At 38.7% G+C, this 27,463-nt stretch overlaps 1 protein-coding gene and 1 long non-coding RNA gene across 2 annotated transcripts in view; both read right to left on the bottom strand.

Annotated features, from left to right (window-relative positions):
* Positions 1-1,587: 1,587 nt before the first annotated feature.
* Positions 1,588-27,463, bottom strand: part of LOC116406486 (probable cation-transporting ATPase 13A4) — a 32,429-nt gene continuing 6,553 nt past the window's right edge. The window contains exons 7-22 of the mRNA XM_031902734.1: positions 27,005-27,066; positions 24,934-25,084; positions 24,181-24,267; positions 23,832-23,988; positions 23,208-23,325; positions 22,575-22,699; positions 20,605-20,768; positions 19,729-19,854; positions 18,333-18,412; positions 17,335-17,377; positions 11,918-11,990; positions 10,717-10,891; positions 7,362-7,546; positions 5,634-5,722; positions 4,246-4,326; positions 1,588-2,787 (exon numbers count right to left, since the gene is read on the bottom strand). Of these exons, the coding sequence (XP_031758594.1) occupies positions 2,551-2,787; positions 4,246-4,326; positions 5,634-5,722; positions 7,362-7,546; positions 10,717-10,891; positions 11,918-11,990; positions 17,335-17,377; positions 18,333-18,412; positions 19,729-19,854; positions 20,605-20,768; positions 22,575-22,699; positions 23,208-23,325; positions 23,832-23,988; positions 24,181-24,267; positions 24,934-25,084; positions 27,005-27,066 (1,953 nt within the window). The 3' untranslated portion in view covers positions 1,588-2,550. The remainder of the gene's footprint in view (positions 2,788-4,245; positions 4,327-5,633; positions 5,723-7,361; positions 7,547-10,716; positions 10,892-11,917; positions 11,991-17,334; positions 17,378-18,332; positions 18,413-19,728; positions 19,855-20,604; positions 20,769-22,574; positions 22,700-23,207; positions 23,326-23,831; positions 23,989-24,180; positions 24,268-24,933; positions 25,085-27,004; positions 27,067-27,463) is intronic.
* On the bottom strand, positions 12,394-17,418 carry LOC105947296. Its single transcript, XR_004222693.1, has 3 exons — positions 17,335-17,418; positions 13,843-13,952; positions 12,394-12,524 (listed from the first exon to the last, which is right to left on the bottom strand). It is a non-coding gene; the product is annotated as an uncharacterized LOC105947296 (long non-coding RNA).

Here is a 27,463-nt window from a genome sequence, read left to right on the forward strand (position 1 = left end):
AAAGTACGTGCCATTTAAATTTCTGGCTTGAAAGCAAGTTTTGGAAGCACAGAGACACAGTTTTACTCCAAGCAGAGGTTCCTGCAGGCTAGTACTCCACATGGGGCTACCAAATAGCCAATCAAAGCCCTTATTTGGCATCCCCAAATAACATTTTTCATGCTTGTGTGGCTAACTAACACTTTTTACATCTGAATGTGGCGCACAAGTACAAAAACGTAAGGGGAACCATTGATCCCCCCATGTCAGCATTCTAAACTACAATATTCTTGTTTATCCTTAAGCTAATTAATACATTACATCCAGCAAGGGAAAGGTTAGCACCCCAATACATCCTGGTTTACATTCTGCCAATCTCTTAATCTCACACTGGACAAATTTATGTAAAGGTTAATATCTTGAATTTCTCCTCAGATCTGTTTGTACCAAATCCAACCCTTTTGACTTGTTCGTGAATCCCCACTCCTGGCTCTACCTAAGCTGATCAAAAAAACCTGCACTACACTGATGAGCCCCAAGAAGGGAGAAACCGATCACTAGTTGGGAATCTGATCAGCTATTATCCTGGCTTTTGCTTCAAAAACCCAGTGGGTAAGATTTAGCCTATAGGATAAACCCAAGTAAATGAGATTTTTCTAAGAGCCTTAAGGAATCTGTTCCCAGAATCCCTTTTGACCTATTTGCATATTAACAATAAGATGGCCAAAATTGCTCAAAATGCTTAACACAGCATTACTCTAATTATTCACACAATACTTTTGCACTTTTAAAAGGTGCATACATTTGTTTAAATCCCAGATAGCAGAGAAAGCATCTAAACTGGCATCCAGAACAAAACTGAATCCAAGAGAAAGCACCCTGAGCTCATAGTGTGAGCTTATATAAAAGTAAATTTGCCATTTGTGACATTGGGGGAGGGGGGGAGACTACTTCCACCTGCCCTGTGTATGTATGTGTGTACCCTGTGTATGTGTGTATGTATAGGGGGTTGCTCATAACCACCACTTCTCTGTTGTTTTTCCACACTATGGAACCATTTCTCCTAGGAGTGAAGTCTCTTCTGGTAACTATTGTGCTGCCTGTTTTTTCCCTTTACTACATGTCTAAAATCTACCCTGAGGAAAAACATGCAAGCACAACCAAGGCTAACGTTTGTGACACCATGCTTCCAAAATCATAAAGATTTATGTTCAGTAGTTAGCAATACCCAAGCTAAATGCATACACTTCATTCTAAGCTAAAAAGCCATTTGAAAAACAAATAAACTATTGCTCATCCAAATCTGCAGGGATTATTGGTTTTAAAATATAAAAATATAGTATTGAAAAAAGAGAGAAGGAATGGGCAACATTACCTGCTAACTAAGTTAACAAAGTAAGTGTGGATAGTGTAAAAGTGGATATGTGGCATTTTCATTTTTTTGGTGGGAAAAGACTCAAGTCTCCTAATTATACAACCAGTGGTATAATATGGGTACAAACAGGAAAACATTAGCATTTTACTTGCCACCAATCTGCATCTGCAGTGCCAGAAGAGGGAGATTCTATTGTTTCTGGTACTAGTTTATTCTATGGAGATCTGCAGTAGTTGTCCCTCCCCGATATAGGACTTCACCAAATGAAAGCAGAGATTGTGGTACAGCAGTTTTTTGAAGCATAACATTATATAATAATGCCCAAGTATACAAAACCATTTGTTTTTTACTATGATATAACTTTTAATGAACCAGTTGGCTCAGTTGTGTCCCCCTTAAAGGTTTTTTTTACAACCTGGTCCAACTGTTTAACAAACAATGTAGCATTAAAATATTTGTTCTTTTTGGTAATGCCTCAATGGGTAACATGGGGCCACAAAAGGTTCAAATATTTCCATACTCGAGCCTGGCAATCAGTTTTATGAAAATAGTATTTGAATTCATAGTTGTTGGCTGAACCCACAGAAGCTTTTTAGTCCAATTGTTTTTCTTTTACATTGTGGTCGTGCCCCTTTTATTACCCTTTCTCATGTGTTCTCTCTGTCTGACCCCTGACTTTGTCTTTCAGTTTTCTGGCTTTGGCTGTATTGCTAATAATTTCATAAGGCACCCCAGGCTCAGTACCTATCTCAGCAAGGCCCCAAGGAATTCTTATGCAGTTTGGTTTTCTCCCCCAGTAAACTGAAAAAAGATTCCCAGAGCTTTTACAGCCTACTTTGGCCTTAGTGCTTCTTGGTATTCACTTGGTTCTGACCCTAGTGGTAGTTTACTAAAAAGTGATCACCAGTGTGTGGGTGAGGCAGATAAAGGCAGTATCAGAGAAAGGGAGTGTTTGCAATTGTGATTGCCTGTGGGAGTTTGGGAAGTTTCGTGAAACAATTTGCCAATGGCGAAATGCAGAAATTTGCTGCAAATCCACGCCTGGCGAAAAAATTTGCTCATCACTAGTCCCAAGCACACGTGTATGTTATGTACAAGTTAACCATGCTACTTTATGCAACCATCACACCATCACAGATGTGCCATATGCAGGTTAAAGTGAACACACTTCTTATATTGTATTGAATTACATTGTGTTAACATCGTGTTTCATTGCCTCCCTGAGTAACTGGCTGGCAAGTTGCATCCATGAGAACAATGGTTTCGCTGTCCATGACAGAAACAGACTTGCTGGCGTAATCCATTCTATTGTCGGGAGGCCATTCTGTGTCCAGCTCTAAGCTGCTCTGCAATCTCTTGTACTGGCTTTTTGATTCATAGTTGCATAGTCTTTTTATCAATATCCAGAGTTTTCTGTTTTCAAGGATTCCTTCCTGTAATAGAATGTAATTTAGTTGTAGAGTAGAGAATGTACCAGAACTAGAGACACTTGATATTACATGGTTCACCTGGCTCCCAAACCACAGCACAATGTGTTACAGCATTTAGTTCAGTAAAAAGGTGCAATGATCTGTTTCAATGGTGGGGTATGGCAAACGTCTGGATAAAGTTTACTCTATCTGTAGTTTTGACTGTAAAGAAAAAATGACTGCAATAGATGTCTAATGATAGTGGCACATGCTGCTATTCGTTGCTAATGGATGTGTTCCCTGCCTCCCCCAGCTCACCCCTTACTAACCCGTGTCAGTCTCTAGCACAGTTTATAGTAGAGCAGCTTCCTGCTTTGCGTCACACTGTGGGGACAGGGCAATGTTCTCATGGGCTGGGACTCTGTATACATTTGCCATCCAGCCTATCAGAACGTTGTCCCGCCACAAGCAAGTCATCACTTACGAAGCTGTTCAAGTTTAAAGGAACAGTAACACCAAAAAATGAAAGTGTATAAAAATAATTACGATATTATGTACTGTTGCCCTGTGCTGGTACAACTGGTGTGTTTGCCTCAGAAAGACTACTATAGTTTATATAAACAAAGCTGCTGTGTAGCCATGGGGGCAGCCATTAAAAGGAGAAAAGGCACAGGCACATAGCAGATAACAGATAAAGTCCCATTATATTCTACAGAGCTTATCTGTTATCTGCTATGTAACCTGTGCCTTTTCTCCTTTTTTCCAGGTTGAATGGCTGCCCCCATGGCTACACAGCAGCTTATTTATATAAGCTATAGTACTGTTACTCTAGCAAATACACAACTTTACCTCTGCAGGGTAACAGTACATTATATTTTAAATACTTTAATACACTTTCATTTTTGGCGTTACTGTTCCTTTAAGCCATGTCCAACACAGGTTAGGAAGGGGTGAGCTTGGAGAGGCAGTAGAAAAGAATAGCAGCACTAGGGTTTATAAAGGCTTAATAAAACCTGGAAATAATAATTCCCTGGAGCGTTCCTTATTTTGTATAGTGTCCAAGGGCCCACCAAACACATAAGTGCAATTGCCATCACACACCTCACTTTCGGCTGTCACCACTGCCCACCCTACATAATAACCCCAAACATGTCAATATAATTACTACAAAAAATGGATAAACAGCATATTGACCCAAGACATGCCAGTATAATCACAGCAAAAATGGCCAATGAGCACTCCATTAACCCCAGAAATGCCAGTAAGATTACCGCAGAAATGGCCAATGAGCACTTCACTAACCCTAAATATGCCATAACCCTACTCTCTACACTCACAGATATGACTGCAATAAATGCCTATTTCCAGGAGTGTTCACTGTGTTGGACCTATTCTGCCAAAATCTTTATAAGTTCATGTTCATGTTTCAATATTCAGTATTACAGGCACATTCAAAGTAGTATTATATTTAAGTAAACTTACCTCCACAGCATAGGATATAGCAAAGTGTACTAAGAGCATAACAAAAATGTAAATTCGCCAGTAATAGGGAGTGCAAACAGCCTAAAAATTAAACACAGACACAATCAGTTTCATTTTCACTACAGCTCAAGGATACAACTTCTATCATCATATTGGTTTGTAAAATGGCACTGGACACATCCATTATAAGAACTGGAGTAGTCTCCAATGCAGAAACTGCAAATGGCAGATAGTATGGAAATATAGTTTAATTACCCATATAATCTGCCATTTGAAGTTTCTGCATTAGAGACTACTCCATTCCTTATAATCTATGCGCTCAATGCCATTTTATAATCTAACATCAATTATAAAAAACAGTGAGAAGGAAATATGAGCCATCCCACACCGAATCATAAATGATAACCTGTATCTTCAAACCAGGGATAGACAGCATGTGGCCCTCCAATACTACAAATGGTAGCTCGATTGGACGGCCAGAAGTGGTCCATCCATACTATATACCGCTTTGGATTTATGTAACTATACAGGCATGCAGTCACTGCTTGTAGTCATTTTGCCGTTTATGCCCAGTGTATGTGATGACATATGTTACTAAAGTCTTTAAACAAAAGACAAAAATGATAACACCTTTAAACAGCTTTAAGCAAATGTTTTTGTACATTCTGTTATCACCCTAAATATGGATATTAGTAATAACATTATATTTGATATTAAATTAGCCATTCCCCATTGCTTTGCTAGTTGAATAGTGCATGAAATGTCTAATGCAACCACAAGATGGTGCAGTGCTCAGCCATTTCATTTTGAACTTAAAATGTAATATTTACAACTGTAAATAATTTGTTAATGGTGTTTGGCACGTTACATATTGGTTTGGTGTGTCTCACATTTTATACTAGTATTCACCTTAACACTTCTGTATAAATGCCTGAGTGTTTTATCCTAGCTATATACATTGCTGTTAATGCTAAGGATATTTTATACTGACAACATTGGCTACAAAATACATTTAATGATAGCAACATTAATTTATTTTGTTGCCACAGAATGATGTTGTCAACAATGAGCAAAAAAAATGTTTGCAGATTTTTTTCGTCTGAAAAAAAAAAACATATTGCTACCAAAACTTAACTTGTGTGTCTTCATTTCCTTTTTTTAAATAATACAGCTAATTTACAAAAATACTAATTTACAATTTATAATTCTTCTCCTATAGCCTTAATTAATATATACATATACACACATGTGGATATGTTTAGAATTGTGTGTGTACAAGTATTTCAGATACAGTTTTCCAGATTAGACAATGAATTAGTTATCTTAGAGAATACTGTGTGTGAATGGTTCCAGTGTACATAAATGTAAATTTACACATATATACATACCTCAAAAAATAAGTAAATTGATTCAATATTGGCAAACAGTAAAAATATATAGACTGACACTTGGATGGTTATTAGAAGCAGAAGCATGTCTGAAAAATAACAGAGACAAGCATCATGAAATCCCACGTAACATACAGTTGTTGCCACTAGTAACCCAAAACAGGCATTAGGCCTAGACTGGCATTCTGTGGATTATGGCAAATGCCACAAGGGCTGCTAAAATGCCATAGACAGTCACTATTTAGTGGTCTGGAGGGAGGATGTTTGGGCCTCTGTGTAATTGAGATTCTAGGGCCTATTTTGTATCCCAGTCCACACCTGACAGACATCCTATTTAAATGCTAAGAATGCTCAAAATGTATTTTTTCAAAGTGAAACTGAACCCATCTCAGGCACAGCCATACCTTCCAACTGTCCCGACTTTCACAGGACAGTCCCTCTTTTAACAGCTCAGCCAGCAGTCCCAGATTCTTACTGAAAAGTCCCTCATTTCCCTTTGATCTCCTGCACTGAATGCCAAAAAATATACAGGATTCTCAAACTTAATTATATAAGTAGCTTTTAGCAGAGAGCCCAGAAATCTTTACCTGCACTTAGATACAATTATAACCAATAAGATAAACAGGTCTCTTGGGGGAACTGAGACTTTAGTGTTATTTTTGACTGTGATAGCACATAAAACAAGATCCCAAAACCCCCAGAAATGTGTTCAAACCTCACATAACCTGACAATTTTTGAAAAATGGGAGTGATATTTAGGGGATGTAGTCACAAAAGTCGGGGTGATCAAACATTTTTCACCATGCTACACTCTGCATTTCTTCTTCTCCTTCTGTGCATTTTTCAAATGTTGGGAGGTATGCCCAGGCATGCACATGTGTAGCACTATGAAAGTTTCATCCAGATCAGCCATAAAATAAAATCTATTTAATTTTGCTATGTGAATATTAAAAATATAAAGAATAACTACTGGGGGGGGGGGGGGGGTGGATTTCTCTGGAATACTTTTTCCCAGCTAAAATGTATTTTTTAGTTGGGAGCCATAAGCAGAGTATTTGGTTTGCAATTTCTACTTTCTTTTATTATATTTACACACAGTTGACTATCACCCTGTGACACAATGGGAATGAGCCCAGTGAAAGGCAAAGGCAGAATACAGGGGCAGCTAGCCTCAAGATCAGTCAAGTGACAATATAGGGCAGGTTGCCCACATTTTGGCTTGCACCTACTATGTCTAAATACTTCTGCCATACAAGATTGCCATACAGTGGTTCAGTAGTTAGCATTTCTGTCTGACAGCACTGGGGTCCTGAGTTTGATTCTGACCTGGCCACTATTTGTAATGAGTTTATATGTTCTCCTATTGTCTGCATAAAGTTCCCCTGAATCATACAGACAGATTAAATGTTTTCTGAATGCAATAGGGTCATAGACTGTAAGCTCCACTAGGCCAGGGACTTATGTCAATGATGAAAAACCTCTTTAAAGTGGGAATGTGCTGGCAATATATAAACAATGACAATATGACTCCCCCAGGCAAGAATTCAATGTAGCTAATTTTTTTTTCAAAATACATAGTTTTTATGGATAATGTATTACTCAGAAAAATGATTAAGAAAATACTGTCATTGTTACCACAAAGCTAAAGAAATATTTTAATAACCTCTAAGAATGCTCCAAACTGGCAGTTTTGCATGTTGTGTGACTGCATCAAATCTTATTACTTACAGTTAGTATAAAGGCGTTGTCTGAATGGTTGTCCTTTGCATAAGACAAATTCAAGTATAATGATGTTCATTGAAGTAACAATCCATTCCATAGTTGTGAGATAATTCACTGTTACATAATTCTCTGGCACACTTGGCTCTCTCATGGTGACATTTCCTGAGCTCTGATTTAATGGAAGACATGCACTACAGGGAACATTTAAAAATGAAAACTCGGCATTTGTTAATATCTACCAACAAAGCTAATAGAAAGTGCAAATAGAATAATCTAAGCATTGCCTTCAACATTTAATTAAAGGGACATTCATGATATACCCATTTTCATCATGAGTTCAGTGAATAGGGCTTGTGCTGAACATTCTTTTTACCTATTGTTTTAATTATGAAATATTTATTGTTTCTATTATTTGTGGTAGCAAAGAAGAAAATGAAACCCAGGATGTCAGCCTTACCAGTGGCAGCTAAATTGGGTTGTCATACCTGTCTACAGTGTCCATGGGATCTCTTGTCCCCACCGGGCTTACCAATCCGACACTCCCTACGGTGCCCCTTTGCTATTCCACCAGACCTATTTCTACTGGCAGACTCTAGCTTGAAGCTCATCAACCCCTCCATCTGCTCAGGTCCCTGTTCTGTGGATGATACACTGGGAAAACGATTTCCCTTTAGCCTCTTAGGTGGGGCAATTGGTGGCCCTTACTACCTAACCCTGTCTCAGACACCTAGTGCCTGCTCAACTACCAGCTGCTCTGCTCTCACCTCTCCTTACCCTGTATGCTGTTCTTTCTTTCTTGCAGCTGGTCTCTCCCTGTGCTCTCCTATGAAGACCACTAAATCCGGGTCTGGTCCCTTTTTATACATTCTCCATACATGTTTGGTGGTGTGAACTACACTCAGTAATTTTTAAGAGGTTTTAATACAACTCTAATTGAAAACATGTAATCACAACACATATACAGTTAACCCTTTTCCACCCCCTTACAAATGCTCATTCCATAACCAAGCAAATAATACTTTGACACACCCTTAAAGACAGATTTGGCAGGAATTCAACTTTACCTCTGTTAACAGGCTTGGATCACCTCCAGTGGAAACTCCATGGAAATCCTCCAAACTAATTCCCTATGCACTGTGATCTCTACACTAACAGGAACCATTACCTAGGAGAGAAACCTCCAATCCACCACTCCTATGTTGGAGCTCAGAACTGCTATTTTTAGTTCACCCTATCTAATTTACACTCCTAAAGTGTATTCTGACAGGAGCTACACTTACCCCTATCTAATACCTTATTCACAGGACCCTGTTGCCAGACTTACAAGGCTTATCTCCTTTGCTGGGGCCTAAGTTCCACGCTTTCCAGAAGACATCCACCTTCCTAAGCAAATGTAAGTCATAGGGGGAGTTAACCCTATTGACCCTTACACTAGAAACTGGCACACTTGAGGTTAACTGGGCAGCAAAATTAGGCACGCTTTGTGTTACAGCACTGGCAAGGTAATAAAGGTATACAGGATGTAGGCACTGACACACACCAGGTAACAGGCAGACAAAAGTCCAAGGCACGGTAAAGCAAGGGTTAACAATGTCCACAAGTCAGGCAGTGTAAAGACAAAGTAAGAACAGAAAAAGTTCAATAAGAGGATTAGGACACTAATGTTAGTAGTAGTGTCTAATGAATATGCAACATCATTGGTGCCATTGGGCATTTTGTCTGTTCACTTCATGCCAATATGTTAGGTGCTAACTTCCTCCCTGGAATCCCTGGTGTCCAGTGCAGAATTAATAATCTGGTGCGGGCATGTGCAAACATGGCATGATAACTCTACCAGGGAGTGCCTGTACCAGAGGTGCCCTTTACAGTTGGCAATGGGATTATTAGGACATGTGGAATCTGAATTTTAAATTAAACTATATGGAAATGTCTGTTACCTAACAGCATGCTGTTCCCAAAGCAAAGGCTAAGGGTTCAATATGTTTAGTAATCTTAAAGGAGAAGGAAAGTCATTTTCCACATTAGTGCCTCCTAGAACACTATATTTATTCTGCAGAAACCTTTCCCATACCTGAGTAAGCATCTTTAGAAGCTGTTTATGTTTACTTAAGATAGAAGCTGCCATTTTATGCAGCTTCCTTCCTGTAGCTCTAGCCCTTATATTCCTAAGGGAGGGAGTTCTTAGCATTCTAGTGGAAGGGGGAGAAGTAGAGGGGAGAGAGAAGAGAACTGCACAGACTCTGGCCATGGGAATTAATGATGTTTATGAGAGAGGAAATCAGACACTGTATGTCAGGAACTATAGGGATTCGATCCCTGGACTGTGTGTGGAACTGGAGGTGCACTTGCTTGGTGAGCCACAGGAGGCTCCATGAGCTCCATGGGATCAGTCGCCCTTATGTGCCTTCTGCATTTCCACCAGTTTTGCTTATGTCCCAACAGATATCGTTTATCACATGTGTGGCTGCTTCTCTAATTACCCGCCTATATAAACCCTCTTCGGGCAACACCCAGTTGCTCGATCATCGTTCCTGCTGAGCTTTGTCTTGCCACTCCTGATACCTGTTCCCTGCCTTTGCCCTGCCTGATCTCTGTTTGGTTCCCTGATTTGACCTCTGCCTGATTATTGGATTTGCTTGAACTCTGCCTGGACTGACCTCTGCCTGATTATTGGATTTGCTTGAACTCTGCCTGGACTGACCTCTGCCTGCTCACGGATTTGCATATTGCCGGACTCTGTACCTTACCTTACAACAGGCTTGTACTTTACTTTTATTTTTGTGTTCATTAAACTACCTATTTTCATCTCACTTGGCTGTCTGGCCCTTTAAGGGAGTTCTGGGGGTCATCTATACAAAGGCTCCTACCTGCTGGTCTCTCGCCAGAGGCCAGGCCTGACACTGTAACATCATGTTTACAAAAAAAATCCTGTGTTTCTTTTGATAGAGGACTCAGTGCAGCATTACTGTAAGTGCTTATGGCTGTATTTACATAAACCTTTCTGATAAAGCTTACTTAGTTTTTACCTTTCCTTCTATTTTAAGCTTCAATTTAAAGCTTGTTTACTAAAGTTGTACAATGTGTGCAAAACAGGAAAGCATCTCATATAATACCCACAATGCTTTGTTATTATCTAGAATTCTACTATAAAAGCTGGGCTTTACAAATTAGCACTCACCCCTTAAAGATGATTTACCAAAGCAGCTGGAGAGAATAGGTCAGTATATGATTGCACTATTTTCTACTTCATTGCATTTGCAAAAGAAATAAATGGAAAGACAACACTGAACTTTAAACAATTTTACAATACCGGAACTATGTCCATGTTTTTACAAAAATCAGCACCACTTTAAGAATTTACCTGAAAACATCACTTTCATTATACCATGGCTGTTGCTGAAGAAGAACAAATGCAGTAACCTGAAGGATGACGGTAAATAGGACATGCAAAGAAACAGAGAGCAACAAAGCAGGAGACATAATATGCCTTGAGGGTCTGTATGGGGCTAATTTTGGGGCAGGACCATGTAAACTTCCTGTGAAAACAAAATAATACTAATATAAATATATCGGCATTTTTATCACACTGTTATATTTTACATTTCTACTATAAGTCACATAAATAGTGATGAGCGAAACTTTCCCGTTTCACTTTGCTGAAATAGGTGCGACTCTTGCAAAAGATTTGCAAAATGGAGAAAATGGCGTGTGTTAAAATAAATTGTAGCACAGTTCATTTCTTTGACACGAGCAACAATTTTATTGACGCTCGCGACAAAAAACGGCACACTCAATAATGGGTTTTTTTAGGTGTTCTGGAAAAAATCTGCAAAACGAGGAAATTTGCCACAAATCCATGCCTGCAGATCCTTATGTATTGTAATTGCTCAGTTGTACAGAAGCATTTTTGGTTTATATTTTACTCTATACATGCATTTAGCACTTTGTCCAACAGCCCCAGACTGGCAATTTGTGAACTCTAGCAAAACAAAAGGGGCTGCTGTAAGATGCCATAGACAGTCACTATTTATTGGGCTGGTTGGGGGCTGTTTGGGCCTTTGTATATTTAACATGCCAGGGTTTATTTTGAATCCCAGTCCAGGCATCAATCTAACCTGAAGAAAACTAAACAAGAGCCTCTCTGAATTAGCTGCTTCTGCCAAAACATTTCTGTAGATTTATTTCTGCTGATGGTGTTCTGGGTTGAAAAAATGTGATCAAAGGGAAAAGTGTCAGTATTAATGCTGCAGCACCATAGCAAGGCCTTTTTCTGGGCGACTGCACCCAGATGGAGCTTCTAGGGCTGTTTACTCAGGTATGGTAAAGCTTTTAGCAGAATAAATAAAGTGTTCTAGGTGGCACTAATGTGGGAATCTACTGGAAGTAAAATGCCTTTCCTTCTCCTTTAAGAACCATTCTTTTTAGAATGATACAACAGGCTATGCAAGCACATGTGAGTTTTAGTACATCTAAACAATCGTTTGTGGAATTATAGTTCAAGTAATTTGGACCCAGTTCATTTGCTTTTTATAGATCAGATTCCCCCTGAAAAGTGTACTTACCTATAAAAGCAATAGGAAGGGTGAGAGCTATATCCTGCAGCAGGTAATGCCCTTCACCAATAATCTTTTGTTTCTACACAAGGAAGATACAAATTCATTATTGTTGTTGTAATTATTTATTTTCAATTAACAAAGAGTTTCTGTGGCACTGATGGACAGAGAAGGCTCTGCTCTCATTAAGATTTCTCTGCATGCAGCAGGTAGCCCTCGCTCATTTAAAGAGAAATAACATGAATGAGTGGGATCACATTCTTTACTTTATTTAAGACCATGTACTCATTAACAAAACTTGGTTTCTTAAAGTTTTATGAAATAAAATAATGCATACCATTGTGAAAACGTTCATTAATGCACTCTATTGAAGAATGTTTTTCCCCATGGTACGCACTATTTTATCAGTCACAGTCTGCAACCATGTTTAACAGTGTTATTACATTCAGAAATAAATTGCATTGTTATTTATACCTTTATGAACAGGATACAATTAAATAATTAATTAAAGAGTCTTACCCAAAACAGAATTGCTAAAGAAGTCATTTCAACCAGGGTAACCAATGTTAAGAATTTAAACATATAGAAAGACGTGACAAGCGAATTTCTTCCTTCCCTGTGGATCAAGTGAATGACAAAATATTTTGTGCAGCCATTTTATGCTCTGAATAAGTAAAGTTAGAAAATATTCTGTCTAGGTTTAAAAACTAACAGTACAGACAGTGGAAAAATGCAATATAATAAACAGTTCCAGAAATTAATATGTTAATACATCAGGCAATTCCTTGGTAGTCAATGGACTTAAAAGGAGAAGGAAAGTCATTTTGGCATTCCACTGCCAATAGATTTGGCACATTAGTGCCACCTAGAACACTATATTTATTCTGCAGAAAGCTTTATCATACCTGAGTATGCTTAAGATTGCAGCTGCCATTTTAGCTTGGTCTTCGTAGCTTCCTGCTGTATAGCTTTAGTATAGCTCAGATTAAACATTCCTAAGGGGGGTGGGGTTCTTAGCATTCTTGAGGGAGGGGGAGCAGGAGAGGGGAGAGAGGAGGGAACTGCACAAACTCTGGCCCCGGGAATGAAGGATTATTCTGAGAGAGGAAGTCAGATACCCAAAGAACATATTTACAAAAAAAGGAGACAAGAAATCCTGTGTTTCTTTTGGTAGAGGGTAGAGTGCAGTTTTTCTGTGAGTGCTTATGGCTGTATTTACATAGACCTTTCTAATTAAGCTTTCTTAGTTTTTACCTTTCCTTCTCCTTCTTCCTTTGTTTTTTTAATTCATTTTTATAATTTCATTTAATCCAATGGAGTTTCCCCTAAGTTCAAACACTATACATGCTTGCACCTGTCACACTGCTCTGCCTTGTCATTGCTTGATAGTTAAATTATGTTTAAATTGTGTAAATTACGAGGGGCCTAACATATTGGCACTCTCCCCTTCTCTTTTAAGTTACAACACAAAGTAGGTATTAGTATATGTCAGTGGGAAACATCCTTCTTGAACTTCAAGATGTGAGAGGAAACACAATCAATATACAAGGCATATGTAATGGATCCAGAGTCAGACTAGGCCAGCAGGACAATGGGAAAATACCCAGTGGGCCCCACCGACCCACCTCTGCTTGGCTTTAGGTGATCCAACTCCCCAATCATCGGAAAATGTAAACAATAGAATGTGATGTGGTGCTACGTTGTGCGCATCACGCAAGGGAGGGGGGCAAGCTGGTGGAGACCAGCTCTGACTTAATGGCTGGGGTGGCAGCCCTAGTGGGCCCTTGACACCCAGTGCGATACTGAATGGATCATTGTTGATATCTGTTACAAAATGTGTTAAAAGCAAATGCATTTAACATTAAGCTAAAAAACTAACATCATAACAACAATGTATTCACCCTACATTATACATTGTGTAGAAGATCACTTACTTGATAAGCAAAGGTACACATGAAATATTTGGGACTTTCGAAGTGAAAGGAGCAGCAACAGATGCCTCTAACTGAGATACAGAGATTCCAACACTTGCCATTTTAAGTGCCTGTAAATGATGAGTTAGTGAATCAGATATTAAACTAAAATATATTGACAGTCCTAGATTATTGCCTTCCGTATCTGCCTTAAGTAAAAGTACAATATTAAGAAAATATCTGCAGACCCCACAAACATCAGTCACAGCAACAAACTCCTCCGAGCATGACATGCAGTAACTTCCTGTTATAATGGTTAAGATACAAAAACAATTGAAAAGGAAATCATTTTCAATGAATATCAGAAAGGCCAATTAAATCAGATTAAAAGCTTTGAGAAGGATGCATTGGGCCAGTTATGCTCCACAATAGAAACATTTTAATTTATTGAAAAGTATTAATTAGTTGCCCATTAAATCTAAGGTGCCACTTATTATGTTATAATTAAAAACAATGTAACAAATCAGATTAAGGAACTAAAGAAACTAAGTTCATAAAGAAATGATTGCTATGAAGAGTTGGGAAATTACTAAAAAGCATATAGTGCAAATGCTAATAAAAATACCATCATTCAGGATTTTAAGGGGTTGTTTACCTTTAAGTTAACTTTTAGCATGATGTAGAGATTACTATTCTGAGACAATTTGTAATTGGTCTTCATTTTTTTATTATTTGTGGCTTTTTAATTATTTCACTATTAGGTCCGCAACTCTCCATTTTGAAATTTCAAGTTATCTGGTTGCTAGGGTTCAAATTACTTTAGAAACCAGGGAGTGGTTTGAATAAGAGACTGATAAATTTTTAAAAGAGGATGAGAATAGAAAAATAAGTAATCAAAATTAACAATAACAATAAAATTGTAGCCTCACAGAGCAATAGCTTTTGGCTGCTGGGGTCAGTGACCCCCATTTGAAAGTAATAAAGACCAATTAAAAAGTTGCTTAGAATTGGCCATGCTATAATATACTAAAAGTTCACTTCTTTAAGAGGTGTCATATATAATCTGTCCCTAGTGTACTAAAAAAATCATTTAAACATTATTAAATATTAGATAAACCCAGTAGGTTTGTTTTGGCTCCAATAAGGATTAATTATATCTTAGTTGGGATCAAGTACAAGGTTCTGTTTTATTATTACAGAGAAAAAGGAAATCATTTTTTGAAAATCTGAATTGTTAGTTATTAAAATGGAGTCTATGGGAGATGGCCTTCCTGTAATCCAGAGCTTTCTGGATAACAAATTTCCAGATAAAGGATCCCATATCTTTATATTACTTATATGATAAATATATATATATATATATACAGTGGCTTGCAAAAGTATTCGGCCCCCTTGAACTTTTCCACATTTTGTCACATTACGGCCACAAACATGAATCAATTTTATTGGAATTCCACGTGAAAGACGAATACAAAGTGGTGTACACGTGAGAAGTGGAATGAAAATCATACATGATTCCAAACATTTTTTACAAATAAATAACTGCAAAGTGGGGTGTGCGTAATTATTCAGCCCCCTGAGTCAATACTTTGTAGAACCACCTTTTGCTGCAATTCCAGCTGCCAGGCTTTTAGGGTATATCTCTACCAGCTTTGCACATCTAGAGACTGAAATCCCTGCCCATTCTTCTTTGCAAAACAGCTCCAGCTCAGTCAGATTAGACAGCGTTTGTGAACAGCAGTTTTCAGATCTTGCCACAGATTCTCCATTGGATTTAGATCTGGACTGTGACTGGGCCATTCTAACACATGGATATGTTTTGTTTTAAACCATTCCATTGTTGCCCTGGCTTTATGTTTAGGGTCGTTGTCCTGCTGGAAGGTGAACCTCCGCCCCAGTCTCAAGCCTTTTGCAGACTCCAAGAGGTTTTCTTCCAAGATTGTCCTGTATTTGGCTCCATCCATCTTCCCATCAACTCTGACCAGCTTCCCTGTCCCTGCTGAAGAGAAGCACCCCCAGAGCATGATGCTGCCACCACCATATTTGACAGTGGGGATGGTGTGTTCAGAGTGATGTGCAGTGTTAGTTTTCCGCCACACATAGCGTTTTGCATTTTGGCCAAAAAGTTTTGGTCTCATCTGACCAGAGCACCTTCTTCCACATGTTTGCTGTGTCCCCCACATGGCTTGTGGCAAACTGCAAACGGGACTTCTTATGGTTTTCTGTTAACAATGGCTTTCTTCTTGCCACTCTTCCATAAAGGCCAACTTTGTGCAGTGCACGACTAATAGTTGTCCTATGGACAGATTCCCCCACCTGAGCTGTAGATCTCTGCAGCTCCCCCAGAGTCACCATAGGCCTCTTGGCTGCATTTCTGATCAGCGCTTGTTCGGCCTGTGAGTTTAGGTGGACGGCCTTGTCTTGGTAGGTTTACAGTTGTGCCATACTCCTTCCATTTCTGAATGATCGCTTGAACAGTGTGTTCAAGGCTTTGGAAATCTTTTTTTAGCCTAAGCTTGCTTTAAATTTCTCAATAACTTTATCCCTGACCTGTCTGGTGTGTTCTTTGGACTTCATGGTGTTGTTGCTCCCAATATTCTCTTAGACAACCTCTGAGGCCGTCACAGAGCAGCTGTATTTGTACTGACATTAGATTACACACAGGTGCACTCTATTTAGTCATTAGCACTCATCAGGCAATGTCTATGGGCAACTGACTGCACTCAGACCAAAGGGGGCTGAATAATTACGCACACCCCACTTTGCAGTTATTTATTTGTAAAAAATGTTTGGAATCATGTATGATTTTCGTTCCACTTCTCACGTGTACACCACTTTGTACTGGTCTTTCACGTGGAATTCCAATAAAATTGATTCATGTTTGTGGCTGTAATGTGACAAAATGTGGAAAAGTTCAAGGGGGCCGAATACTTTTGCAAGCCACTGTATATATATGATACAGATTCTCTCTATTCTCTACCATGTGCTGTATGTATGTAATTATGTTTATGTCTCACAACATCCCTGTTTGTTGTGTGTATATATTTAATGCCTGTTTATTACACTGGGTACTTCCATGGCAGCTATTTTAGAATATGGGCAGGCTCCCTGTTAAGAGATTTCCAGCATTGTGCAAGTGCCTGGAGACTCATTGCAGCTTTGGCTCTTGCAGAAGCATTTAATTACCCTGCTGGTACCAGTACAGTAAGAGATAATGCAGATAATTCACTCAGCACAGGGTCATTTGCGCAGGTATCATTTATAATCATCACTTTGAACAGTTCAGGTCTCATTAAGCACCAATACTATATGTGTGTTGCCATTCAGTCAGTGGAGGTGACCCACAAGCAGACTGTAATTTGGGATTCAACTTTCAGTTTTTTGAGTTTATTGCTAAACACATAAGAATGATCATTTCTACAGGCAGAAAGGTTTAATTTGCAGTGTGTTAATCTTTTGAATATGAGAACAGTTTAGAACACCTTATTTTTTCATTAAGTGGCACCTACTCACCCCACAGTCATTGGCTCCATCCCCACACATTCCAACACAGTAACTAAAATAGTAAAACATTATAAATTAGTTGAAAGACTTACTGCTTTACACTGACTATTCTTTATACATCAACCCCCATAAGGTTCAACTGCCCCCACCTATCCAGCACACTGCTGCTCTGACACAGAAGTTCATGCATTGGCGTCTGCTCATATGACCATTCTGTAATGCAAATTATCAGCACACATCCCATTAATACATTATAATTGCTGACAAAAATATCCTGCATTCATTTTATAAATATAAAAATTGCCAGTCTAAAAGCTGCAAAATGATTGAAAAACTAATGTCTTTATAAAATGGGTATTGAACTGAATGCAGTGATTTCATAGGTAAAGCTGGAATTGAATAACAGCCATGCTGTCCTTCTGTCTCTATTTCCTTCCTCACATTTGCATTAAAACATATTGTTACTTCTGGGTTTTAATAAAAGGTAAATGTAAATTTTGAAAATCCAAATGAAATTTGGCAGCTAAAACTTGGCAAATGTCTATACAAATCAATAAGAGATGTGTATCCATGAATCAAATTAAATTTGATTCATGGATCAAATTTTTGAGTTGTTTTTTTTTAACAGTTGAGTTTGTAAAAATCACCTCGTATGAGCATTTATTTGTATAGCGCCAACTAGTTATGCAGCACTTTACATTAACTTATGACAGACTGGGTCTTACAATAATTTCAAAACGTAGATACATAGGTCATCAGAAAAGCTGAGTTCTGTCATAGCATAATAATTGGATCACAGAATAATAATTGGATCAGAGCGCCCATATTCTCCATTATAATTTTAAAGTACTGGGATCTACGTAATGTATCGTTGGTTATAGATATATTCCTGTCCTTCATTTCTGTTTTTTCTTAATTCTAATTAGCAATAACAGTATATAATATTTAGGATACTGGCCTCTCTGCATGCCCTCTCGGGATCAGTGAATATAATTTCTCGTACTTACTCTAGTTTTTGAAATTCATCAATAAGAATTGATTTTTGCCGTGGAGACATTCTTGCAAAAATGGTCCCATTCTGAAGTATCTTCAATTAAGAAAATTTTATTTAGCTTTTAACATGCAGTTTTTTGCTCAAAAAGGTAATCAACAGCATCATAAAGCAAGTACCCGAGTATAAGCCTAGTTTTTCAGCACCCAAAATGTGCTGAAAAAGTCACCCTCGGCTTATACTTGAGTCGGGTGCCATGGGTCCCTCCAGACTAGCACCCTCTGTCCTTTGTGTGCAAATTAGGCCTCCCGCAACCAGACCCTCAAGTGCCCTGGCCTAGGCTCCCACTAGCAATACTTATTTCCCCTTACATCCCTCCGGGACTGGGTCTGCTGCCAGTATGCCAATGTGCAATGAGCGTGGGGTAGTACTCATATTGTTTTTGTTGACCCTCTTCTCCGCTTACAGAGCTAGTTTACTGTTTTTCTTTTAAATAAATATTGAAAAACATATACCCCACTGATGCCTCAATTAATGTAATTTTATTGGTATTTATTTTGATTATTAAAACTTAGCAGTAGGGGCTGCATTTCCCACCCTAGGCTTATACTTGAGTCAATCATTTTTCCAGTTTTCTTAGGTAAAATTAGGTACCTCTGCTTATATTCGGATCGGCTTATACTCGAGTATATACGGTATATGCAACGATTTCCATTTCTTAAAGAGGTTGTCCTTTAAATTAACTTGTAGTATGTGCAATTCTGAAACAACTTGCAATTGGTCTCCATTTTTTATTATTTGTGATTCTTGAATGATTAACTTTATATTCAGAAGCTCTCCAGGTTGGAATTTTAGCAGCTATATGGTTGCTGAGGGTCTGAATTGCCATAGCAATCAGGTCAACGTTTCAGTGAGAAACTGGAATATAAATAGGAGAGCAGGGCCGGAACTAGGGGTAGGCAGAAGAAGCAGCTGCCTAGGGCACAATGATTGGGGGGAGCCAGACAGGAGCCTCTCCTGCCTACCAATGACCGGTCGGATCGCACCCCCCCCTTGCATTTGCTTTGGCGCGCATGTTGCCTAGGGCGCCGGTCGGCTTGGCCCGCCCCTGTAGGAGAGGTCTGAATTGAAATATATGTGATAAAAAGAAACTGCAGGGGTCAGTGAACTCTTTTTGAAAGAGTCAGAAGAGGAAAGCAAATAATTCAGAATTTAGTGAGGTGAACCACCCCTGTAATAATATTCAGCAGGATGAGGCTCTAAACATAAAACACAAGGGCCACTGAATGTGCTTTTCAACTACTGCGATATTAAATGACCATTTCATCAAAGTGACAACCTACCAACTACTAACTGGTATATAAATATTTAACTCTCCACACATGTAAAAATATTTTCTCTGCAGTACCAACCTTTGGCACTTGGTTGTAGAAATGCTGCAATAAAATCTGAAAGGACTTCCCATCTGTTGCAAAGTGAAAAGCTTCTGTTGAAAAACTTTTGTGATCCCATTTATCGCTGATGTGGAAATGAGAACTCTGAAAATATAAAGTCATATTATAGTAACACATAACTATATATGAATTTTCAATATGTGATTATTTGTACAGTAGGTGTAAAAATATATGTAATATCATTTATTGCAATAGGCCAGTTATCAAGTGCTACACTTGCTATTTGCTTTCACACATGAAAATACTATTTTCTGTTTCCCATTAAGGATCAGTATCTACAGCCTCACCAAACATTATTAAACGTTTAGCTTTGATTTTAAAGCCATCTGTATAGAAGATGAGGCAGACTGAGGCAGCAAGAGGTCTTAGTATGTAACACAGAATAAGCATGCTTTCATTGTTTTGGCTTCACAGGTAAAACATGTTTCAGAGGAATATCAAGCGAATTATAGTACTTATGGGTTCGCTCAGCAGAGATTTCAATGTGTCAGTTATTTTGTGCGGCATAATCTATACACACTATACACTGATAGAGAGACTCCCACATACTGGGAATGTTGTGGCATCTTAGACAATCATTGCAAGTTAGAATTTTTAAAAACATAACCACATATGTAATAAATGACAAAACATTTTCCCATATGCAGTAACCCATAGAAACCAGACCAATAAATTCAACCTGCTGTTGACTGCTCTATGTAATCAGGACTGTAGCAAAGTTTGCACCTTTTATTACATATCCCGCTTAATTTTATGTATTAGTAATGTATTATTTCTTAACATTCATTGCAAAGCATCTTGGAGAAAGATTGTACTAAATCAGAAAGGCCTTACACTCTCTTTGTGTCCATTTTCAGGAGTTTCTGTCATGGTTTTCCAAGTGATCGCTGCAGGAGAATCTTTTTGGGGTTCTTTGGCTTCTATTGTGATTATTTTGCTGGATTTTGGAATCATGCCACAATTCACACCAATATAAAGAGCTGTTTGCAGATTATCCCCTTAGAAAAAGTGAAACTTGAAATCAGCAAAATTGAATTTTTTTGACTCATAGTTTTAGTACAGAATTTCCTCATTTCAGTCCTTTCTAAGCCTGGAGGAGCTTTCCTTGGAATCCTCATTTTCTTCTCTCTGTTTTTAGCCCTACTGGGGGTTTTTCACTGCACTTGTACTTTTCATTTTTTCCCTCACTGCTTTGCTCTGCGTACCCTGCCCTTTACTGACACTCCCAAGTAAATTTTAATTGGTAGATGCCTTGATTAATATTGGGGTGGATGAAGCTTCAGCAAAAGAGTTGCTTAGAATTAATTTTGGTTTCCTCATACAGCATGTTATATATGGGTTTACATCCATTTATACTATAAAGAAATTGCAAGCTTTGTCTATTATTTTCATAATAGTTACAATAATACAGGCAGTTTCCCAATGACCTTTTCAACAAGGTCAGCAATAATAAATCAATTTCTATAAGAGCTCATTTAGTAAGTAGTGAAAGTTTTTTTAAAAAAAAAAGGAGCAGGAGTCACATTTTTGGCCACAAGGCAGCTTCCCCCACCATGCACTTTGCACAACACTTGGCACAAGAATAGGTCAGTCAGTCAGTGCAGTGGGGGTAACTATGGGCACAATAAGTGGATAGGCTCTAAGGCATATATGTCAAACACAAGGCCCACGGGCCCAATCTGGCCCACATGCCTGTTTTATGTGGCCCTTGATGACTGTGTCTGAGTGTGATCAATTTCCATTTTCCTCACATAGTAACAAAGATTAAGGGGGCGATTCACTATAGTCCGAAAAAATGAGTGATATTTATAGCATGCGTTAAAAATATTATCACTTCTTATATCTGGAGAATTAGTGATCCATTCACTAAACGGACACTTGTCAGAATTAAGAAGCGATGTTATTGTCCTTATTGTCATTATTTATCTGGCGATTACATATTTTTAAGCATTATTTTAAACCATGCAATATATTTATGGTTTATTTCATAGCACACGAAATTAGCGCACGCTATTACGCACGTAACCGTTACTTTCTGAAAAGTACAGTTCTAAAAACTGAAGGATGCATCACTCTAGGAAGATCACATACTTGAAAAAATCCAACTACAAACTCCATCTTGTCACCACAGACAATCACCAGCTGCAACTTTGTTTAGTAACGCCTACTCCTGGGAGGCGTTAAGTTTCACAGTAATTATCACCACATTTTATGCTTTTAACGCTTCAAATATGTCTGTGAATTATGTGTTAGTATTATTTCTATTCGATAATTACCTCAATGGGATGGAAATAACGCTTTGCGATAATCAGGATTTTTGTGCATGCGATATGAGTAGTAACGCATGCAAAATGACTTTGATGAATCAGTACTTAATTATCGAACACTTTAAATGCATAAAACTATACGTTATGTGTTAACGACCTTTAGTGATTTGGTCCCTAAGTATCTTAATAAAAAATTTGGCCCCTGACTTAGTCTTTGTTTTAGATTTTGGCCCCATTATGTGATTTAGTTTGACACCCCTGCTCTAAGGTGAGTGGCATCAGTCCACTAAGTACTCTAGCACTTGCACCCTTGCCTACGGTAAATGAGCCAACAGAGTCAGTTTTGGGCTGGTGTGGATTAAGGAAACCTTTTGGAAACATGAATAAAGCCATTACAATTATGAGCTGCAGGTCTGGCAGTCCCTTTTTAAGCACCAAATATGTAAGTCCTAGACACTCTCACCCCACAACTCACATAATACATCTACACAAATCATTTGAACAATTCCATCCAACATGTTTTTTTTTAATGAGTACCTGTGATCATCACACTCCTTATCTTGGCTTTAGTGAGTTCCTGAAGCACTCCCCTTGTTTCTGGTTTCAGGCTATTTTCCAGTATCAGTAAACCTAGAAAAATGAGGTCTGTCTCCACTGTTTCACTATAAAGAAATAAGAACAGAAAAGTATAAAAAAAATAAACAACAGGTTTTTGATTATAAATGTAAGCTGTAAACGTTCACACACAAAAGATGGCCATACACGCTAAGATCTGCTCATTTGGCCCACCTAAAGTGGGTGATATCAGACTAATTCCTTAAGACCAAAGGATCGAATTACAACTGCAAGCATAGGCGCTGTCAGACCGAGAACTGCATCAACAAGCCAATGTGGCCCCTGATCCGACGGAAATTCAAACCTGCTCGATCAAGATTTGGTAAATTTAGGCCAGATGTTGGTCGGTTAGGGCCAAAGGGGTTGCCAATACATGAGCATAAAAGCTGCCAAATCTGAAGGATCTGAATCAGCAGCTGAAATTTGCCCATGTATAGCCACCTTTACAGTCTGATAGATTTAATTGCTGTGATAACTAGTCTAGTTTCAGCGGATGAGTACATTTAACAAAATACTGTGCTAAAGCCAAAACTCTACAGCCATGAAACTGCTCACCGTTCCAGATGCTGAGTGGCTTGTAGCCTTTCCTTTCTTAATAATCGATATCCAAGTCCGAGGACTCGGAAACCTTGTGCTGTGTAGAATTCAAGCTTCTTTGAAAGACTGAGGGGCACTGTAAGGCAAAATATATATGGGTTTTATAAGTACTTTTGAAGTATATTTGGCCTGATCCTTTTGACTCTGATGAGAACATCTACATAAAATGTTGGTGTGGCCAAACTTTAGTCCAACTAACTGCAGTCCACAAAACACTTTGCACTATGCACAAAGCTCTTGCATGTATCCCTTACCTCCTCTGCACCTTGCTCCAAATAGAAAATCCAGCAGCACAGAGCATAGTGCTGGCAAGGGCAAGGGAGCTTTAGGGCTTGCTATAAATAGGTGTTAACAATATGGTCCCTAAAAACCTAGAGTCCAAGGGTGCTACTGGCTGGTTCATTCCGTGTCCCACCTCCTGCTCCTCCTGCATGCAGCAATGATGAATACAAAACACTGAACACAGAAAGAGGCCATATTTTTGTAAACATGTCCAATAGACTTTTATAATTGGAGAAGGGTATGTTTTAAGGACCTTAATGGAAATGCTCTTCTTATTTATAGCTATAAAAATTGTATCACCTGTTCCTTGTTTGCAGAACTTAACAACCATCTCAGGAGCGCCTTTCATAAACACCGTGAGGCCACTCTCTCCAGTAATCTGTGCAACAACTGACATGCGCTGAAGGGAAGAGGAAAAGGGAAACTGATGCAAAATGGCAATGCCTTCCACTGGGACCTAAAGAAAGAAAAACATAGAGGGATATTGTGTTATTGTGTGACAAATGAATTTCAACCCATATGTCATATACTTATGCAATGTATATGACCTGTAGGGCTTTGCTACAATGATAGATAAGCTCACAGGGAGAAATGGCAGAATGAAACATCTGTAAGGGCTGATATACACAGAATGCTTCTATAGACTTACCTTGCCAGCTCTGGGCCCAGGTTTTACCATTGTACATGAAATAGATCCTGATTCTTCTGTTCCATGTTCTGAATGGTTTTCAAGTTCCTGTTAAAAGATTTTGTTGTGTTGAAACCAGTTGCGTATTTTTTCTTTGTGCATTCATTTCATGGGGTTACATTCAATTTGGTGGCCAATACACTTTGCCTGAGGTATTCCTTTTACACTGTTTTTTCAGAATTTTTTGTTTAAAGCCATCCGTTATGGCCTTGTAATATCAGTGTTTCTGCTACAGTTCCGGGAATACCAGAGTAGCAAATAAATGTAGACTTTAAATCTTCCACTTCTAGACTTTCACTGGCCTCCAGGTTGAAAGCAAAAAAACATTTCAAGTTGGGCCCACAATGAAATGCCTTTGCCCCACCTGTATCATGGGCAGATTTGTTAATATTCAATTTTGCATTTGCCACAATAGTGGCAAAAAAATACGAAAGCAAGTATACTTGAGATTTTTTTTTTTTAAACTTGAATTGTTCAATATAATAAAGAAATAAACTGTGAAAATACTCACAAGTGAACTGACACTAGCTAGTGATAACACAGTTCTCTAGGGGAGATTTCTTTTTAGTAACCTGCAAGTAATCCCTATGAATAAGGACAGCAATGTAAATCAGTGTTTCTATTCCTTTATCTGTAATTAAAGAAAAGTGTAGTATAAATCAGTTTTAATTGTCAGCATTATGAAATGTAATATTACTGCAGAAACATTATTACCCAGCCTGTTCCTTCAAACATCTTTATGTCCAGTGGGTCTCCTTGTATCTCACCATCCAGCATAATGAGAGAGTGGCAGCTTGCCATAGCTCCAAGCACAGGGCCCCATGGTAAGGTTTCTCCAGAGGTGAATAAATGTATATCCTGAAAGCTAAAGGTACAGAAAGGAATTCCATTAAATAAAAGATACACAAACTGAATTTGTGTTTTACGGAAAATTTAAGAAGATATATACATATACACGAATTGGCAATGTAACAAAAGAGATAAAATGGCAAAATAAAGAACAGAAAATCACATTTATGTAGTATTTATCAGTAGACAGGTATTACTGATGTCATTGCCAATTTTTTTCACATTGTGATGTGCTAGAGATGTCACTGGCAGTTTACACCAGCTGTGCACCAGTGCATTTACTAAAGATCAGCAGTGAGAAGAGTGGGCTCTGACAAACACCTTAAACTAAAGTTGCCACCTGTCCTGTTTTGACCCGCAGCTGTTTTCTGATGGGCTGTCCAGGTCAAAACTGCCAATTTTCCAATTTGAAAAACCAGACAGTACTCTACAAAACTGAAAATCGCCAGTTGCCACATAGCCCCAGACCCACAATGGCACCTGCCTGCCCACATGACGTCACTGCCCACCCACAGACATCATGTCCCCACTCTTCACCTGGAGATACACGCACTGAAAGGTGGCAACTCTACCATGAGTGACTCTGGTATTGCATGCACATTATATAGAGTGAGAGGCTGTAGGTACTGGTACCCCAACCCATTCATTACAGTTAGAGGCAGTGGGTACTGACACACAAATCACATTGAATACTAAAATAGGCAGTGTATACTGATACCACAAGCACATTACATACAGTAAGAGACATTTGGTAGGGTTCATTTACTAAAAATGGTGCTAAACTGCAGAAGTGCAGCTGCTGATAGCAACCTATTGGCAGTTAGTGAGGTCGCCAAAAGAATCGATCTTTCCTATCTAAGGTGGGTGATACTGGGCTAGTTCGATCATTTGGCCCTAAGTCCACAGGATCAAATTACAACAGCGAGTAGAGGAGCTGTCACAGCGAAAACCAAATCAATGAGCCAATGTAGTCCCTGATCCAACAGGAAAAACGAGCCTTCCCAATTGATATCTGCCCAATTCTCAGACAGAAATCAGTCAGGTAGGCCCATTAGGCGCCTCATACTCAGGCAGATAAGCTGGTGAATTAGTCTGAAGGAACCAAATTGGCAGCTTAAATCTGTCTCTGTGTGGGCATCTTTATACAATAAAATGTTGTCAGATAATAGACATGCCTGCCGCTGCCCAACTGCTCCATCACCAACAGGTGTGTTGCTAGGTAGACAAGCAACCTGGAGCACAAGTTTTCATTCATATAAATTTTAGAAATAAATGTTCTTTACCAACAATGCCGGTGAGCACTTTGCTAAGAACGTTTGGTGAAATGCCCATCAGACAGAAAGAATGGCTTATTTAGTGAACTAAACACGTCAGGTGGTTTTATTAGATATGGAATAATATGGAATAAAGGAACTCGCTGTTCTGTATATAATTGGTAATTCAAGTTTTCTCCCTCATGTAAGAACAGGGCTCGGGGCACTGGCACTGGGTCAGGGAACACATGGGGTGAGTTGTATCTTCGTTCTTAGTATATAAATTGCATTCCATTGTTTAAACACCAGACCAGGGGTATAGACACAAATGGCCAGAACAGTGCTGTCCAACTGGTGGCCCATGGGCCGAATGCAGCCCCCCTCTGTGTGGCCCCCACCTGTCTGACTGCTGTGACTGCTAACCTTTGTGTATGGCAGACAGGGCTGGTGCTCCTGTTAGCAGAAAACTGCGCCGGCCCTGGTATTCCGAAGATAGACAAGTGAAGGAAGGATCACCCAGTCGCATGGGGTATCAGGCAAGCAATTACAATCACTGGGGGGTGCCTAAAATTTGGCACCCCAGTGATTGTAACTTTCCTTGTCCTATAAATGTACATTAAAATCCACTTGTGTTATTGTGAGGTTAGAAAAGACTACAGCTAAAGAAACCAACAAAGACTTGCCTGTTTCCATCAGAAGGAACAATTCCACATAAGTCTAAGGAATCGTCTGTCAAAGTTCCTGTCTGTGTGTAAAGAAATTGAATTAAAATCAGATATGCTTGCAGTTACACCTGTAAACTCTATATATGTAACTAGTGATGAACTCTAAAACCAAAAAGAAGATATAATTACAGGTATGGGATCTATTATCAGGAAACCCATAATCCAAAAACATCAGTATATGGCATTTCGATTTCCTTGTAGTCCTGTAGTTTTAAAAAAAGAACTTCATTGATTTGGTATTAGTCTGGTATTTTTTAATGCAATGTTACAACATGTCTATAAATCCGTGTTGATGGCAAAACAATCCTATTTTTTTAATGTTTTAATGTTTTAGTAGCCATCAGACATGCAGCTTTAAATTCCAATAAGGTCTGTATCAGTTTTAGAAGGGTTCAGCACCGGAATGAGGCATCACAG

Source organism: Xenopus tropicalis, chromosome 5, assembly GCF_000004195.4.
Source record: "Xenopus tropicalis strain Nigerian chromosome 5, UCB_Xtro_10.0, whole genome shotgun sequence".
Lineage (NCBI taxonomy): Eukaryota > Metazoa > Chordata > Amphibia > Anura > Pipidae > Xenopus > Xenopus tropicalis.